We start from the raw sequence: 19580 nt of genomic DNA, 5'->3' as shown, positions 1-19580 counted from the left end.
AATTCCTCTAAGCTTCCTGTTACCGTTACTGAAAATGGGGTTAGATTAACCGTTTATCTGACTTGGTAATGACGTCCTATGATCCCCAGACAAGTTACAGACTGACCTCTGGTGTCCTAGACTGCGTTTTGAGACACTCATATAACATAAGTATTGTTGTGAGATGTGAAAGGTAGGAGTCCATTATTTGAAGTGTTCTTGCTGTGGATTAGGTGTGACCTCAAATTAACTATTGGTGCTCATTTCCCCCACTATTTACTGAGGGTGAAAACAGTTCAACAGAGCAACTTTAGAGCCCCCAGCATCAAAGCCTGTTTCTTGCTGAGAACCTGGAAAAATCTGGGACCACTTTCTCCCAGCCTGATCTCCATTGTTTGAAATGATGAGTGTTAACTGAAAGCCTTACTATAAACCTGTCTCCTCCAAGGGGCTGAGCCCTGACTAAGCCCTCATTTTCTCTTCTCCCACTTCCTTCTGCCTCACCCCTGCACTTGAATTTGCACCTTTTAACCTCTCCCTCAGCCCCATGGCATTTATGTACATATCTGTACGTTTTATTAATGTCTCTCTTTTATTAATGTCCCTCTCTAGGCTGTACTCCTTGTGGGAAGGGAAGGTGTCTGCCAACTCTGTTATATCGTACTCTCCCAAGCACTCAGTACAGTATCCCACCTTCACAAAATTGCTAAAATCCACCCTTTCCTCTCCATCCAAACTGCTCATCCTATCCCACCTGGGTTACTGCATCAGCCTCCTTGTTGACCTCCCAGCCTCCTTTCTCTCCCCACTCCAGTCTATACTTCACTCTGCTGCCTGCGTCATTTTTTAACAAAAACATTCAGGACATGTCACCCCACACCTCAGAAAACTCCAGTGGTTGCCCACCCACCTCCTCATCAAACAAAAACTCCTCACCATTGGCTTTAAAGCACTCAGTCCCCTTGCCCTCTCCTACCTCACCTTGCTACTCTCCTACTACAACCCAGCCTGTGCACTTCACTCCTCTAATGCTAATCTTCTCACTCTGCCTCGATCTCACCTGTTTTGCCACTGATCCCTCGCCTCTGGCCTGGAACGCCTTCCCTCCTCAAATTCAAGTAGATAGTTACTCCCCTGACCTTCAAAGCCTTATTGAAGGCACATCTCCAAGAGGCCTTCTCTGACTAAGCCCCCCTTCCTCTTCTCCCACTCCCTTCTGTGTCACCCTGACTTACTCCCTTTGTTCTCCCCCTGCCAGCCCCACAGCACTTATGTTCATATCTGTAATTCATTTACATTAATGTCTGTGTCCCCGCTCTAGACTTTAAGCGCGTGTGCGCAGGGAATGTATCTGTTAATTGTTGAATCGTAGTCTCCCAAGCACTTAGTACAGTGCTCTACATGGTAAGTGCCCAATAAATATGATCAAATGAATGAATGCTCTGTAAACAGCAAGGGCTCGTTATGATTGATTAATTGATTGATTAGAAGGGCATTGGATTAATAGTCATTGTTGAGGGTCGGGAGCCTGAGCCCCCAAGAAGTGAGTTGCCAGTCACTGTCAGGTGGATTAGTTATCTGCCAACCACTGGGATAGATACAAAATAAGCAGATAATGTTGGAATTTAAGTGCTTACTATGTGCAGAGCACTGTTCTAAGCGCTGGGGTAGATACAGGGTAATCGGGTTGTCCCACATGAGGCTCACAGTCTTAATCCCCATTTTACAGGTGAGGTAACTGGGGCACAGAGAAGTTAAGTGACTCGCCTACAGTCACACAGCTGCCAAGCGGCAGAGCTGGGATTTGACACGGGCCGTGTCCCACCTGGGCCTCACAACCTAGGAGGTATGGAGAACAGGAATCTATAATAATAATAGTATTTGTTAAGTGTTTACTTTGTGCAAAGCACTGGTCTAAGTGCTGGGGGGATACAAGGTGATCAGGTTGTCCCACATGGGGTCACACTTTTAATCCCCATTTTACAGACACAGAGAAGTTAAGTGACTTGCTCAAAGTCACACAGCTAATAGGTGGCAGAGCTGGGATTAGAATCCATGACCTCAGACTTCCAAGCCCGGGCTCGTTCCACTGAGCCATGCCCATTCTCATTTTACAGGTGAGGAAACTGAAGCCCAGAAAGACTAGTGACTTGCCCCCATTTGCCCTGCAGGCCACTCCCAGGCCCGTGCTCTTTCCCCTAGCTATGCTGTCTCCTTGGCGTACTTCTGGTCCAGTGACATTTCAGCTCCTCGCCTGAACCCATGGGCTAAGGAACTGTCGGAGCTTTACTGGGGTCAGTGTTGTGCAAGCCTAACCTGGTCGTGAGATCTCAGAAACAGAGGTTTTACAAGATGGGCAGCGTGCTGGTGCCAAGACACTGCCAAGAGAAGCAGAAGTATAGAATGACCCATCTGGATCACTCAAAGAGGGTGCTTTTTTGTCTAGAATGATTTAGGGTGACTAAACAGTCCTTAATCATCAACTTTTCAGTTGATATATGGTCATGTTGATCTGGATGGGGGTATAACGTTTTTACTTTGGATATTGAATTGTACTCCCAAGCCCTCTCCTTGTCGCTGGTTTTCTTTTTTTTTCGGTTCTTCCATTTCAGAGTCGGTCGTGGTTGTTGTTTGGAACACTGCACGCGCTTCTAGCCAGTCTCAAACGTTTTTGGCTCAATAAATGCTGTTGGTGATGACACAAATTCTATTGATACCTCTTGGGAAAAAGTATCAGGTGTAATTGTGTTATTTGTAAGTGCTTACTATGTACCAAGCTCTTTACTAAGTGCCGGGGTAGATACAAGACAACCAGGTCAAACATATTCCTTGACCCACATGAGGCTAACAGTATTGAATCTCCTTTTTACAGATGAGGAAACCAAGGCACGGAGAAGTTAAGTGACTTGTCCAAGGCCACACAGCAGAGAGATCCCGATTAGAACCCTGGTCCTCTGATTCCCAGGCCTGTGGCCTTTCTACTAGGGCACACTGCTTCTGTACGGACCCTGAGGTAAATATAATAATCAGGTCGGACACAGTCCCGGCCCCGTGCACTAGAAAGTTTGCTGGGTGAGATAGGAGCAGAGTGCAAAAATCAAACCCAATCACCCATCTGAAGCAAGGGTTCAGTTTAAACATTAACCAAACTTTATAATAAATCTGTGCCTGTTCCTCCAGTTGAATCAAATAAACTGCTTGTGTCACTGACCCACTTTTCTCCATTTCTTAAATGAATAAAATGAGGGGAAAAAAAAACAGGTTTCTTTCCAGAAGTCTCAATAATTGGTCAATCAATTGATTGCATGTGGGTGCTTATCTAGACACTTGAGATATCACAATCCCAGTCCTCACAGTGTTTACAGTATAGCAGAAGTTGGGTGCGTACGTCATTTACATCCACAAGTTTATATGGGGCTCAAATTAAAACTTGTTAGCATTGGGCCGATTGATAATAAGAGTAGTATTTGTTAAACATTTATTAAGTGCTGTGCTAAGCGCTGTAGCTGATGCAAGATCATCAGCTTCACCTTTGGTATTTGCTAAGCACTTATGTGCCAGGCACTGTACAAAGTAAGCAGTGGGGTAAGTACAAGGTAATTGGGTTGGGCAGAGTCCCTCTCCCACATGGGGCTCACAGTCTTAGTCTCCATTTTACGGAAGAGGTAACTGAATCACAAAGAAGTGAAGTGACTTGCCCAAAGTCACACAGCAGGCAAGTGGTGGAGTCACAATTATAACCCAGGTCCTTCTGACTCCCAGGCCTTTGCTGTATCCACTAGGCCATGCTGCTTCTCTGTGGCACGTAGGCTCTCAATCTAATGGGGAAGGAGAACAGATATTGAATCCCTATTTTACAGATGAGGAAACCGAGTCACAGAGAAGTTAAATAACTAGCCCTAAATCACGCATCAGGCAGGTAGAGGAGAAGGGATTAGAACCTGGGTCCTCTGATTCCCAGACCTATGCTCTCCCCACTAGGCGATATTGCTTAATGCAGATCCAAGTTTCCCCTCTCAAAGTTGTGCCTTCCAAGCCTTCACAGTGGTTAAGGATTTACAAATGTGTAGGACTTGTTGCCTCTGCCACGAGATAAACTCATAGCAAGCTCTGATTTATACACGTGTCCCCAGCCACCCGCGTGGCTTTGCTCAATCAATCATATTTATTGAGTGCTTACTATATGCAGAACACTATGCTAAGTGCTTGCAACAATATAACGGCTACATTCTCTACCCACAGTGAGTTTACAGACCTCTCCTTGGGGCAAGCAGGAGCAGGGTCTTTGATGTAAACCCAGATTATTATTCAGAAAACTAACAGGTTACTTGTGAGGAATGCTCAGGCTAGCTGGGAGGAATTCATCTCTGAGTCTCAAGAGGTCCCTGACAACTGGAGTTGGGAATTAGAGAGAGTGCAGGACTTTGCTCTCTGCTGTCCGTTCTTCTCAGATATTGGAGCTCATTTCTAGCCCTTGGTTCTGGTGCTTTATTAATAATACAGTTGTATTTCTTAAGCACTTACTCTGTAGTAAGCACCAGGGTAGACACAAGATAGGTCAGACACCGTCTAAGGGTTGGGTTGGGTATTCTAGACTGTGAGCCCGTTGTTGGGTAGGGATTGCCTCTATTTTTTGCTAAATTGTACTTTCCAAGCCTTAGTACAGTGCTCTGCACACAGTAAGCGCTCAATAAATACCACTGAATGAATGAATGGAGTTGAGAGAACAGGGATGATACTATTTCATATAGTCAGAGTCCAGGAAGCTTCTCCTGGGATCGGACTCTTAGATCCAAACAGTCAGTGGGTCCTAATCCTGGCTCTAACACTTGTCTTTTGTGGGACCTTGGGGAAGTCAGTTAGCTTCTCTGTGCCTCAGTTTTCTCATCTGTAGACTGGAGATTTAATCCTACTCCCTCCTTAGACTGAGAGCCCCTTGTGGGACAGGAGTTGTCCAACCTGATTATCGTCAATCTACCCCAGTGCTTAATAGAATACTTGGCACATACTAGGTGCTTAACAAGTATCACTGAAGAAAAAACAGCTACAAGTGAATTTAAAAAATGGTGAGACCTTTGTTATAAATCTCCCTGCAAAAAGGACTGGTTGCTTTGTAGATGTTCTACACCGACCTCCCCGCCCCACAGCACTTGTGTATATATGTATATATCTATAATTCTATATTAATGCCTGTTTACTTGTTTTCATGTATATATATAATTCTATTGATATTGATGCTAATGATGCCTGTTTACTTGTTTTGATGTCTGTCTCCCTGCTTCTAAACTGTGAGCCCATTGTGGGCAGGGATTGTCCCTCTTTGTTGCTGAATTGTACTTTCCAAGCACTTAGTACAGTGCTCTGCACACAGTAACTGCTCAGTAAATAAAATTGAATGACTGGATGAATGAATAATGATAATGATGGTATTTGTTAAGCGCTCACTATGAGTCAAGCACTGTTCTAAGCGCTGGGGTAGATAACAAGGTAATCAGGTTGTCCCACATAAGGCTCACAGTCTTAATCCTCATTTTACAGATGAGGTAGCTGAGGCACAGGGAAGTTAAGTGGCTGGCCCAAGGTCACGCAGCAGACAAGTGGCAGAGCCGGGATTAGAACTCACATCTTCTGGCTTCGAAGCCAGTGCTGTTGCCACTAGGTCATGCTGCTGCTGTAGCCTACCAGATGGCATTCAAAAAGTAACACTTCATCATGATATTTTAAAAATACTATATGCCATGGACTGTATTAAACACTGAGATAGATCCAAGAGAATTAGATCAATCTGTCCAACGTGGGGCTTACACTTTAAGAGATTGGGAGAGCGGGAATTGATCCTAATTTTACTATGGCCTAGAGAAATGAGGTGCCCTGCCCATGATCACATAACAGACCAGAGCCAGAGATAAGATTAGGACCCAAATCTCCCGATTCCAGCCCCAGGCTCCTTCCACTAGGCCACAGCACCTCATTATTCAATTTTATCGACGGCCGGACAACGCTGCAACTCAGCATAGCGGGGCTAGCGTGGTCAAGAAATCGGTGGCCGCTGTGGAGACCAGAAATATTTTATGGCTTAAAGAATATGGAGATGATGAAGAAATTAGTAATGGGTGGCTTGGAAAACTAGCCACATTAGAGCAACTGATCAGCAGGTTACATTTAAGCCTTCCCCCCAAGGTCATAAATCCTTCCAGCCTGGGCAGGTTGGTTCTGAGTTCTCCACGCTACTCAGGACCAACCTGTTTGTACTTGGAGTCCCCTAGGCTGCATATTTACGGGCTCACGGCAAGTAATAAAAGAAGTTAATGTTTGAATCGCGTGAGCCAGCAGAAGTGTTGGCACAGACTTAGAATGCTGAAGGGTCACTGCCTCTTCCGTGAGCCAAGACCACATGCCTCTTTGCACTAACCTTCTCCAGGGCAAGAGGGGGAATCATAATAATAATTATGGTATTTGTTCAGCGCTTTCTATGTGCCAAGCACTGTTCTAAGCACTGGGGTAGATACAGGGTAATCAGGTTGTCCCACGTGGGCTCACAGTTTTAGTCCCCATTTTACAGAGAAGGTAACTGAGGCGCAGAGAAGTGGCTTGCCCAAAAGGTCACATAGCACACAAGTGGCGAAACCAAGATTAGAGCCCATGACCTTCTGATTCCTAGGCCCATGCTCTATGCACTAGCGTGTTGCTTCTCGGGAGTGTCAGGAAGGCGTGTCAGTCAGTATTGAGGGCTAATGGAACAGTGCTTCGTTATCCAGTCTGGGAGAGGGGCCTGAGTTTACCAGGCTGAGGCCTAACAGCTGGGGCATTTCTCCCCTAGGAAGTGCTAAGTAAATACAACTGAGCCATTGAGTGAGAAGTGGGGATTCGAGAGAGATACAGTTCCATCTACAAGGAATGACTCTATCTCGCCTGTCTTGCTGCGGACCCCTGGACCACATCCTGCTTCTGGCCTGGAACGACCTCCCTTCTCAAATCAGACAGGCAATTACTTGCCCCTGCTTCAAAGCCTTATTGAAGGCATATCTCCTCCCAGATTAAGCCCCACTATTCCTCATCTCCCACTCCCTCTGTGTCACCCTGACTTACTCCCTTTGCTCTCCCCCCTCTGTCCTCTCCCCACTATATATATATCTGTGTACATATATTTATATATATATCTGTAATTTTGTATTGATGTCTGTCCCCCTCCAAACTGTGAGCTCGTGGTAGACAGGAAATGTCACTGTTTATTGCTGTATTGTACTTTCCCAAGCATTTAGTACAGGCTCTGCACACAGAGCATCAGCATGGCTTATTGGTAAGAGCAAGGGCTTAGGAGTCAGAGGTAGTGGGTTCTAATCTCGGCTCTGCCACTTGTCAGCTGTGTGACTTTGGGCAAGCCACTTCACATCTCTGGGCCTCAGTTACCTCATCTGTAAAATGGAGAGTAAGGCTGTGAGCCCCAGGCGGGACAAACTGATTACCTTGTATCTACCCCAGCACTTGGCACATAGTAAGCGCTTAACAAATACCATCATCATCAGTAAGTGCTTAATAAATATGAATGAATGAAGGAAGGAAGGAATTCTGGTTTCCTGACTGGAGTAGGGTGGCGAAGCAGAGAAGGGGACTCAGTCCTTCAGATGGCCTGACTTGCCCTTGGTGCCACGGGACAGTGCCGCCCTTCCGAACTGGCCTCCGGTAAGGACAGCTGGAGCTCTGGCATTCTGATCACAGGGTACAGTAGGCAGAAGGACCCAGCATTGCTGAAAGGAAAGGAAAGTTAACGAGGACAGCCGGCACAGCCTACAGGGTTGCTTGGCGGGGAGTCAGGAGAATCAAGACCCGCTGGATCATTTTGACAAGATTCAACCTCTCCAAACTACCCTTCCTCCATCTTGAAAATAAGGATCCTTAGGACCTCTGTACTGTACACTGCACTCAGAAGCTCAATAAATCCCCTGACTACTACTCCTCCGGGCCCAACAATTACTATGCCTGTCACTCACAGGCCTGTGGGCACAGGAAAAGCAGTGTGACCTGGTGGAAAGAGCACAGGCTTGGGAGTCAGAGGATCTGGGTTCTAAACTTGTCTCTTTCACTTGCCTGCTGTGTGACCTTGGGACAAGTCACTCAACTTCTCTGGGCCTCAGTTTCTTCATCGATAAAATAGGAATTCAGTTCTTTTTCTCCCTCTTCCTCAAACTGTGAGCTCTATGTAGGATTGGGTTGTGCGCATATTATATCTATCCCACTGCTTAGCACTTACTAAGTGCTTTACAAATACCATTATTATTGTCAGGTGCTCAAGAAGCAGCGTGGCTCAGTGGAAAGAGCACGGGCTTTGGAGTCAGGGCTCATGAGTTCGAATCCCAGCTCTGCCACTTGTCGGCTGTGTGACTGTGGGCAAGTCACTTAACTTCTCCGTGCCTCAGTTCCCTCATCTGTAAAATGGGGATTAAGACTGTGAGCCCCACGTGGGACAACCTGATTCCCCTATGTCTACCCCAGTGCTTAGAACAGTGCTCGGCACATAGTAAGCGCTTAACAAATACCAACATTATTATTATTATTATTAAATAGTTTTTCTTTACTTATAGAAGGGACTTAGCTTATTGAAGGGTTTCCTTAATGCCTTTGTTAGAGAAGCAGCGTGGCTCAAAGGAAAGAGCCTGGGCTTGGGAGTCAGAGGTCATGGGTTCGAATCTCCTCTCTGCCCTTGTCAGCTGTGTGACTGTGGGCAAGTCACTTAACTTCTCTGTGCCTCAGTTCCCTCATCTGTAAAATGGGGATTAAGACTTTGAGCCTCACGTGGGACAACCTGATTCCCCTCTATCTACCCCAGCACTTAGAACAGTGCTCTGCACAGAGTAAGCGCTTAACAAAAACCAACACTGTTTGCAAACGTGGTTTTCCTCTCCAGAGTGAGGCTTTCCATAATAAGTGCCTCCTAATTGGCTGCTATAAGACCCATGTGCTCTGGTTCACAGATAAAAGCCTCCAGGTCAGCAGAGTTCCTGGCCTTTCTTTAACTCCCTCTTTAGTTCCCAGCCCAGGTGACTCTGAGTTGAGTATCTTATATCTACCCCATTATTTAGAACAGTGTTTGACTCATAAGCAAGTGCTTAATGGCTTTGATCAAGCCATACCCTTGTTCCTTGGAGAGGCAACCCTACTGTAGTGTCAGCAAAACCACTGCTTTTTGGCCATTTCATCCTAATATGAAACCTGAGCTAAAAAGTAGAGGTGGAAGCCAAAAGGTATAGGGCAGTTGCGGAGAGATTGCAGGCCTGCCAGACCTGAAGACATAAAAATCAGAGACACAACTGCAGGAAGAAACTTCTGAGTTCACAAGTCATGGCATTTAAACGTCACATCCTGGAGATCTCTACATTTTGAAGCTTCTCTTGCTCAAAGAGGGGTGAGTGATTTTTATGATGTACTAAATTTCCATTTGCCTCTAAGAGAAAAGAAACTTCACAACTTTATCGGTAGTGTATTTTAATGCCTGTCTTCCCTGAGAATGAAAGCTCCATGTGGGCAGGGACTGTGTCTACCACCTCATATTGTACTTTCCCTAGTGCTTAGTACAAGTGTTCTGCTCAATATGTGCCCCTGATTGATTAGCAGGAATGCAGGCAACCCAGTGGAGTGGACTTAATACTCTTCATTACCTTCTGCTCTGCCTTTCAAGGGTTGGCCTTTCGATCACCCCTCTGAGCAAAGGCCCTACTGGAGATCCCTTGGTTCAACAGTTGGATGGTGTGAATCTGTTCTGGTTTATATTTTTGATGTCCTGCATGGCTCTTCCATGGCCAGGACTCCAATCGGGGATGGTATCTTTAAGTGTGACTCATGGTTCCTTAGGCTGTATAAGTACCAAAATAAAAAGGCTAAATACTGTCATTTCCCTAGGTGTGGACCATTGGATAATTTAAGGGTGGGGGAAACACGAAGCACTTATTCACCTATCCATTTTTCCATTCTTTTTTTCCCCTCATCTGTAAATCATTTTGTTCCTGCCTTTTCCACTCGACTATGTGATCTTGGGATTATTATTATTGTATTTATTACATGTTAATATTCTTTAATTTGGTAGTTGTTAAGGGCTTACTGTGGGAGCACTGTTTTTAGTCTGGAGTAGATGAGTTAATAAGGTTGGACACAGTCCCTTTCCCACTCGAGGCTAACAGTTTAAGTAGGAGGGAGTAGGATTAATTCAAGCTCTTAGTACAATGCTGATGTATTGAGCATCATCTTGGTGCAGTGCACTGTACTAAATGCTTAAAAAGAAATGTTTTTTCTACCCACATGGAGCATCCACTTTAGTGCTCTAGTTTTGTGGACCAGTTTGTACAGGGAACCTCAGCTTTTCAGGAAGGGGGATTTTGTTTTGGTTTCCCCAGTCCTTTCTTACAGTTGCAACGTACAAGTAGGAGGACTTAACAAATATCAGGGCCTTTTCTGTGAATCACTAAAGAGAAGGACAACATGGAAACATCTGCAGTTTATATGTGGGTAGTTTATATGCTTAGCTCGACCTCTGATGTAAAAGCACATAGTCGTGTGACCATGTAAGAAAAGTGGTTCATTTCTTAAAGGATCTCCCATAGTGACTTTCCTTCATCACTGTGTCACTGACCGAGTCTGTGAAATCCTTTGGTTCCGGAGTCTTGTGGGCTGGAATCCCTGGGACAGCAGAGTCATTTCCAGGGGGCCAAGGGGTCGCAAGGGGTGAGCGGGTGGGCACCATTTCTGCTCCCAAACATTTCTGAATTATTGAGTCCTAGTGATTCTGCCCACAAAGGCAACTGTATTTCTGGGACTACCCTCTTCCTCATGACCTGGGTGGAGGAGGGGGTTTGGGGGGAGTCTCAGCTCTCTAGCTTTACATCCATGACTCTCCTGGTGCAATACAGCAGTTGTTGCTTTTGTTCCTGATGCCTCCAGGGAACAGGGGTCACTCAAAACTCCTGTGGCTTCCCCACCAAAGAAAAAAGTTGCATCGCAGTTCCTGTGCTCTGAGTGGCAGAACACTATTCATTTTGTTCATTACCCTATTGATTTTGTTAATGAAATGTACATCGCCTTGTTTCTATTTAGTTGCCATTGTTTTCGAGATGTTCTTCCCCTTGACTCTATTTATTGCTATTGTTCTTGTCTGTCTCCCCCGATTAGACTGTAAGCCCGTCAAACGGCAGGGACTGTCTCTATCTGTTGCCGACTTGTTCATTCCAAGTGCTTAGTACAGTGCTCTGCACATAGTAAGCGCTCAATAAATACTATTTAATGAACCTCCCCCAAGCATGGGAGGTTGAATCTTCAGTTGTTTTTTCAATGGCATTTAAGTGCTTACTATGTGCCAGGCACTGTACTAAGCACTGGGGTAATCAGGTTGAAGGACTGTAAGCTTTTAGAGGTTAGGAATCCTGTGCACTCTCAGTTGTTCCCTCTCAAGTACTTAATACAGGGATCTGCAAACTGTAGGGGCTCATGAATACTATGGTTTGATTCTAAGCCCTAGGCCTAAAATTCAGCAATATGAAACGAATGACTCAAATGAGCAGTGATGAGGGTTTTTGCAGGGTTTGGCCCCTTTTGGATATGGTTGCAGGATCTTGAACCTAGTGACACAGGCAGATTGGCTACCCAAGATCTCCTGCCTGAACTGTAGGAGCTCACGAATACTATGGATTGATTCTGAGCCCTAGGCCTAAAATTCACCAATATGAAGTGAATGACTCAAATGAGCCGTGATGAGGGTTTTTGCAGGGTTTGGCCCCTTTAGGATATGGTTGCAGGATCTTGAACCTAGTGACACAGGCAGTTTGGCTACCCAAGATCTCCTGCCTGTGTTGTTACCAGACTCAAAAGCAGCAGTCTGCTCCCCTAGTCTTCAATCTACCACACTGGATATTTGCCCCACTGCACTTCTGTTCACATCTGTAATTTATTTTAATTTCTAGTCTATAAGCTCCTTGTGGACAGGGTGTGTTTCTACCAACCCGCTCGTATTGACTCTCCCAAATGCTTAGTACAGTGCTCTGCACATAAGTGCTCAGTAAATACCATTGCCTGATTGATAGTAACCAGCATTATGTGGTTGACACTTTAGGGAGTGCATATTGTCCTCACAGCCTCTCGGAGCTCTTATAATAATGTTGGTATTTGTTAAGCGCTTACTATGTGCAGAGCACTGTTCTAAGCGCTGGGGTATACAAGGTAATCAGGTTGTCCCACATGAGGCTCACAATCTTCATCCCCATTTTACAGATGAGGTAACTGAGGCCCAGAGAAGTTAAGTGACTTGCCCACAGCCACACAGCTGACAAGTGGTAGAGCCGGGATTCAAACCCATGACCTCTGGCTCCCAAGCCCATGCTCTTTCCACTGAGCCAAGCTGCTTACATAGTGACTCATAATAATAACAATAATGTTGGTATTTGTTAAGCGCTTACTATGTGCAGAGCACTGTTCTACACGCTGGGGTAGATACAGGGTAATCAGGTTGTCCCACAGGAGGCTCACAGTCTTAATCCCCATTTTACAGATGAGGTAACTGAGGCACAGAGAAGTTAAGTGACTTGCCCACAGTCACACAACTGACAAGTGGCAGAGCCGGGATTGGAACCCATGACCTGACTCCCAAGCCCATGCTCTTTCCACTTTACCACGCTGCTTCCCTAAAATCCATTCACTTGTCCAATCTTCCATTCTCTCAGGATACTGTCAGCCCCCCTCATTCTACTGTCAACTCCTGGAAGGTGCACACTTTGCCTACTGTACTTTCCAGGGCTTAGGACAGTGCTCTTGCACAAAGTAGGGGCTCAGTCAATCCCGTCAATTGTGGAGCCTTGCCCCCAAAGTGCTTACCCGCAATAGGTCTCTACAGCCCAATCCAGATTCCATAATTTAATGTGAATCTCCTGCATTTACAATGAACGCTTCCATTCCAGTTGTTAGCCAAGAAATACGGAGATTCTAGACTCCCATAGTGAAGAAAGGGGAAGTCAGAGGAACCAAAGCTACCCTGGAAACTTCGGGTGAATCGGCGGTGCTGAGGTGAATCACCACAGGGGTAAATTCTGACAGACTCAGAGGCACCAGGACAGCATGTGATTGAGGTGAAAGGATGAGTCCGGAGAGAAATCCCAGAGTTGCTGATGTGAGGCTGAAGGCACCAAGCGGTTTCAGTTTATTGTCTCTGATGAAACTGGGCCAGAAGTCCTAGAGCAATTTTGGAGGCTGAGATGGAATCGTCCTTCCCAGACCATGTCCCTTCTGGTCCTGCGATGCAATATGTCCCCTTTGCTCCTGACATCCCATGGGTTCCTTGTGTTGCCGGGGCAAAGGACATCCTTCCTCCATGGTGATGGACAGACTGTTACAGGAGGGTTAGATGAGTGAATTCTGGGGAAGACTTCCTGCTTCATGTGCTACCATTATCTTTGAGAGGGAAAAATGGACCAACCCCTCCAATGTCTGTATTCAGGCTTCTTGAGTGGAAATGCTCTTTCACGGAAGGCAGGGAAAGGATTCCAGGCCCAAAGAAACTCAGCCCACACTGCCAGCCTCCTTTAAATGCTCTTGTTCCCACAGAGGAGTGCAGGTTTGCTCCCTTCTGGACTCTCTCCAGGATCAGAGGCAGGTGTTTGAGTGCCTGCCGAGGTGACTGGCGACTTGAAATTCACACACTCACTTCTCCAAGATGATGAGGAGCAGGAGGAAACCATTCTCTCCATTCTGAGATCTCAAACCCCCTCTCTCCCATCTCTCACTGCCCCAGTCATCTTTTCCTCCACACCCTGTCCCAACGGAATGGGGAGGAGTTCCATGAATCAGCATGAGGCAGCAGGAAATCACATTCCAGAGGAATGGCCTCAAGGGCTATCAACTTGGGTCTTCTAGTTGTCTTTCCTGGTTTCCTTTTCCCCCAGATACTGTCCAGAGAAACCACTAAAGCTGTGATAGTAGGGTGGTCACTGCCAGAGTCAGGAGCGGGGAGCAGGTGATACTCACACCTAACTAGGAAGGCCAAGATTTCTTCAGAAACCACGGCTAGAAGTTGGTGATGATAGGTTGGAAAACTAGCTTTTTGAAGAAGCTTCCGATGACACAGGCGGGAAGTGCGCAGGCAGGGTTTCCTAATAGACAATTCTTTAATCGGCACACCATTGCTGAATCCTTCCGGTTGTTCCCAGGATGAGCACAGTCATGGCCCAGCACTGAAAATGTTATCTTTGTGGTTGTTTGACCTGTCTTTTGCTGCCTGTATCCTGGCCCTAACATAGCATGGCATCCTAGTAGAGGTGGGAGAAGGTTTTAGCAGCAGTAGGGAAGCGTGAACCTGAGTCTTTCTGGAAAGAAGCACGTGGCAAGAACATGGCATGGCGCTGAGGCCTCTGGTGAAATATCCCTGTCGAGAATCGTGCCGTCTTGTGCCACTGGATCGGGGTGGGGAAGCCTCTCCTGGTTTGGGGGTGTCAGAAAGCGACTAGGCCCCGTAAGAGTCCTACCCAGAACTTCCAGACCCAGATGCTTTCCTGTTGGACACAGCAAAAGAAAGAGCTGAGGCGTTGACACTTCGCCCCTGGGAGATGTCGTGCTTGAGCTAGGAAGGACAAGAGCTGAGGAAACGCTCGCTGTTCTGTGGTGGGGGAAACGCCTGCAAGTCGAGGCAAGAGACATGTACAGTCCAAGGCAAATTTCTTCTCTTGCTCCGCCGGCCAGAAAGCGGGCTCGGGCCGGGAAAGGGCTCAGGCGTTGGAGGAGTCGGCATCTTCCTTGACAGCTGGCTTGTAAATCACTCCCTTGTTGTCCTCTCCTTTTTTGGTCCTGAAACAAGGACAAGGATTATTAGCCAGTGGTGTTAAGCAGCAGAAAGGTGGTGTGTGGGACAGCTGTCTTCAAGCTCTCTACTTGGTTAAGATCAGGCGGGGCGCAGCACGGATATATGGTTCTGGAATCGTTTCTCTCTGGGCTGGACTGGTGCTCAGGGGCACCACTCAGCACTATGTGCAGTAGGGTCAGCCAACTGATCGTAATGCAAATTGTTTCTTGGCTACCAGAATCTAGGGAAGAAATGCCCTAAGGTGATCAGCTTCCACTCTGCACTACTAGTAGCTCGCTCGAGTGCTTGCTTGATGTGATGAACTAAGCAAGAGGGCATGTGGGCCTGGCTGGGTATGATAGAAATTATAATAATTGTGGTATTTGTTAAGCGCTCACTATGTGCCAGGCACTGTACTGAGCGCTGGGATGGATACAAGGAAATCAGGTTGGACACAATCCCTGTCCCACGTGGGGCTCACAGTCTCAATCCCCGATTTACAGATGAGGTAACTGAGGTTCAGAGAAGTGAAATGACTTGTCCAGGGTCACACAGCAGACAGGTGGTGGAGCGATTAGGTCCTTCTGACTCCCAGGCCTGTGTTCTATCCACTAGCTACTTGTTAAGTTGCTTACTATGTGCCAAGCACTGCCCGGCTCCACCACTTGTCTGCTGTGTGACCTTAGGCAAGTCACTTCACTTCTCTGGACCTCATTTACCTCATCTGTGAAATGGGGATTGAGACTTTGAGCCCCACATGGGACAAGGGCTGTGTCCAACTTGATTTGCTTGTAGCCACCCCAGAGTTTGGCACATAGTGCTTAAAAAAATACCACTGTTATTATTGTTACTACTAATAATAAACACACACACATACCCTGCCCACAATGAGCTTATAGTCTAGAGAAGGCTGAAGGAGTCGGGTGAAGAATGCCTTCCCGGCCAGATGCACCTGACTACTGGAGCAGAAAACGAGGGATCGCAGAGGGATACCCCACCTTCCCCCCACCCCAAACCACTTACTGCTTCCTCCTCCTGAACAGCCAAAGTGACACGGCAAGGACGAGGCACACCCCCAGCACGCAGGCTAACGCCACCGAGAGAATAATACCTGGGAAGGAGAAGAAAAAGCACACACACGAGACAGTTGGTTTGTCTTCCCTCCGGCTCCATCTCATCCCGTGGCGGGGGGCTGGGTTCAGATGTGACCCTGGATCCCCCTACAGTATCACCCCAGATAAGGAATCTGAAGGGGAGACATGACACTGAGCTGGTTCCAACCCTGTTTTTGGTGGAAGGAACCAGCCGGATGTCTCCCTGGGAGAACTCTCTTGTGGGAAATTTAAAAGCACAGGTTGGCCCAGGAGAGACTGTGCACTCTCTCTCGTTCCATGTCTCTATCCAGCTCCGTGTCTTCCTTCCCCATGCCCTAACCTGCTGGATCTGGGGTACAGGAGATGGGGGGAAGGGGAACTGCAGGGAGAAGCGCTGCTTGTGGTCAGGCCCTCTCCCAAGCCCCCTAGAGCATGCACACCGTTACCCTACCTTCCCCTCTTCTTCTCTCCCAACTCTTTTGCGTGGTACTCTCCCAAGTGCTTAGTACAGTGCTCTGCACCCAGTAGCCACTCAACAAATACCATTGATCGATGACCCCCACAGCTCTGCCGGCCACTCGATCTGCCTTGTCCTTCTTTGCCTCAAAGCAGAATCCCCCGGAGGCCATAGGACGGTACCTCTCCAACTCATACCTCCCCACCGCTCCAATCAAACCTCCCCGGAGCCCGGATCATGCTTCATTACAACCTCTCCCACCCTTGAGAGGCTCCGTGGAAAAAGTGCAGTCCTGAGTCATTCAAGCTTTAATTGTTTCAGCTCTGATTGGCAATTCATCTTCATCTGCAATTACAGAGTTACCCACAGCAAGGAGGCAGGCAGGCAAAAAGCCAGGTCAACAGTGCAGAAAAGCAAGGGGGAAGAGGCCAAGGTTATTACAAGCACGAATCACAATTTCGAATCACAGGGATCACTGTGCTGGAACTCAACAGCCAGTCACCAGCTACGTACCCATACTCAGTCCTGCGGCTACAAGGTCTTGGTCTTGAAAAGTGGGGAGGAAAAGAGTCAAAATTAACCTAACGGCAAATCTCCCCCGACTGGACCGACATGCTCCTCTGCTCTGTCCCCTTTTCCTAGGGAGGGAGGAGCAGTCGGGTATTTATCGAGCACTTACTGCATGTGCAGCACTTCACTGAGCACGAGGGAATGTACAATACCACAGTTGCTAGAAGTGATCCCTGCCCTCGGGGAGCTTCCATTCCAGTGGACGTGGTCGCTAGGCCAAGCTTGGAAGGGCGGTGCCAAAATGGTGGGGGACCCCTTTTGGAAAGAGGGAGATGAAGCGGCTGCCAGACAGTTGCCTTGGTAGCTACTGTGCCCTTCACCACCCACATCAGCCAGCTGTTTTTTCAGGTCCTATAACTCTGTAAGTTATAGGGATCATGTCTACTAACTCTGTCCTGAGGACTTAGTACTGTGCTCTGCATACAGTAGATGCTTGATAAGTGCTATCGATTTGATTGATTCCTGCTGGGCACGTAGGTGGCACCTTCCAGGGGGTTCTTGGGTCAGAAACCTTTCATCACAGCTGGCACAGCTCCAGCTGGCTTCTCCCACTTACGGAGCTGGGGCTAGAACCTGCTGAGTCTCCTGATTCCCACAGCCATATTGTGTTTTAAAGCCTCTCCCAGAGGGTTGTAAGCACCTTGTGGGCAGGAATCAGTTCTCTCGATTCTTTCCTCACGAACTTTCCCAAGTGCTCAGTACAGTGCTCTGGACGGTAAAGTAGAGAAAGAGGGTGGCCTAGTGGAAAGAGCACGGGCCTGGGAGTCAGAAGGTCATTCTAATCCTGGCTCCGCCACTTGGACAAGTCACTTCACTTCTCTATGCTTCAGTTACCTCATCTGTAAAATGGGGATTGAGTCTGTGAGCCCTACAGACTCTATTTGTCTGTATCCACCCCAGCTCTTAGTATAATGCTTGGTACATAGTGTTTAATGAATACCATTATTATTATTAAACCCTCAAAAAAGCCCACTGATTGATCATCCACTGGATCAACAGTAGGGCAGGGCTGTAAACTGTAAGCTTGTTGTGGGCGGGGAATGTGTCTGTTGCTGTATTGTAGTCTCCCAAGCACTTAGTACAGTGCTCTGCACACAGTAAGCACTCAAATACAGCTGAATGAATAAATGAGCTGCGAGGATGAAAACCACCAGGGTCCATGCAACCTGGATTCCCCACCAGTCATTCATTAATCTAACTGGGCAGGAGTTGCATGTAGTTGGAAGGGGTCAAAGGACCGTGGGGTCAGTCCTGAGGCCTGGCCGGCCCAGAACCGCCAAGACCCGCCTCACACCTGCAGGCTCAGCTGTTTATTTTCCTGGAACTGAGTTTCAATTCCCTAATTGCCAAGGGGGTGGTGTTAACTACTGATACTCGTCCCCACTCCTGCCCAGGTATTGACGACGATGAGGTTGGTATTTGTTAAGTGCTTACTATGTGCCAGGCACTGCTCTAAACAACGGGGTCGCTTGTATCACAGTATTAATCCCATTTTACAGATGAGGTAACTGAGGCCCGGAGAAGTGAAGTGAGTTGCCCAAAGTCACACAGCCAAGTGGTATCCCCAGTACTAGAGCCCATGTGCTTCTGATTCCCAGACCCGTGCTCTATTAACTAGGCCAGGCTGCTTCTCTCTCCTCATTCCCAGCCGATCCCCTTCTCTCCTCTGCCTGTAGCTATGGGACTCTGTAGTTTCCTCTGAGCTCAGGGAGGTGACACCAGGGCACTCCCCGAGCGTGGGAGGCAGGTGCCCAGGACAGGGCCCTAGCGGATCCTCAGAAGCGACTCCGTCCCTGACATTGGGAGGCCGGCCCGGCCCCCCTGCTCGGCAATGACCACTCAGCCCACCGCTCTCAGCTCCTGAGGCTGATCCTTGTGGCCTCCCATACTACGGCAAGACTGCATAATCTTTTTTCTCTGATGCCAACCTACTCTCTGTACCTCAATCTCATCTCTCCTGCCAATGATCCCTTGCCCACTTCCTCCCTTGGGCCGGGATCTCCCTTTCCCTTCATGTCCAATGGGTCATGTCCATGTCTAATCTCTCCCCACCTTCAAAGCCCTCCTGAGATTGCATCTCCTTCGGGAGGCCTTCCCTGACCTCATTTCACACACCCCCCCTCCCCTCACCATTGACTAAGCACTCAGCTGTGTACCCCTTAAGCACTTTTATACTCACTCCAGGCCCAGGGCCTGTATGTATATATCCTTGAATTCTCCTATTTCTCCTAGCGGTAATCTATTTTAATGTCTGCCTCCCACTATAGACTGTAAATTCCTTGTGGGCAGCAATCACATCTACCAACTATATTGTACTGAACTTTCCCAAGTGCTTAGTACAGTGCTCCGCACACGGACTGTTGGGCCCGCACGAGCTGAGCTGGCTGACTCCTGCAGATCTCGGCCCCCTGGCTTCACCCAATCCCCACCTCACAGCTGATGTGTCGAGTTCTCGGGGCCCAGGGAAACTGGGTTCTCAAAGTGTGATCTGCAGCCGTAGGGATCGAAGGGGCCCACCTGCCTGAGAGACTGCCCGCCCCTCATCCACACAGCTAAGGCAGAAGAGCGGCTTTTTCTGAACAGATTCTCTGTTCTTTGTATCTACTGCAGGGGTCAGTCCAGTGCTTAGCACGGAGTAAGAGCTCAACAAATACCACAATCATTATTA

At 47.6% G+C, this 19580-nt stretch overlaps 1 protein-coding gene across 2 annotated transcripts in view; it reads right to left on the bottom strand.

Annotated features, from left to right (window-relative positions):
• Positions 1 to 12858: 12858 nt before the first annotated feature.
• The window catches only part of CA12 (carbonic anhydrase 12), a 71405-nt gene continuing 64683 nt past the window's right edge, over positions 12859 to 19580 (bottom strand). Inside the window, exons 9-11 of one of the 2 annotated variants that reach the window (XM_029065718.2) lie at positions 16856 to 16888; positions 15815 to 15902; positions 12859 to 14796 (exon numbers count right to left, since the gene is read on the bottom strand). In XM_029065718.2, the coding sequence (XP_028921551.1) occupies positions 14718 to 14796; positions 15815 to 15902; positions 16856 to 16888 (200 nt within the window). In that variant the 3' untranslated portion in view covers positions 12859 to 14717. The remainder of the gene's footprint in view (positions 14797 to 15814; positions 15903 to 16855; positions 16889 to 19580) is intronic. The other variant, XM_029065719.2, reaches the window with a different exon arrangement.

Source organism: Ornithorhynchus anatinus, chromosome 5 (assembly GCF_004115215.2).
Source record: "Ornithorhynchus anatinus isolate Pmale09 chromosome 5, mOrnAna1.pri.v4, whole genome shotgun sequence".
Taxonomy (NCBI): Eukaryota; Metazoa; Chordata; class Mammalia; order Monotremata; family Ornithorhynchidae; genus Ornithorhynchus; species Ornithorhynchus anatinus.
Note: the sequence above shows the minus strand (reverse complement) of the source record. Positions and strands in the feature narration are given on the sequence as shown.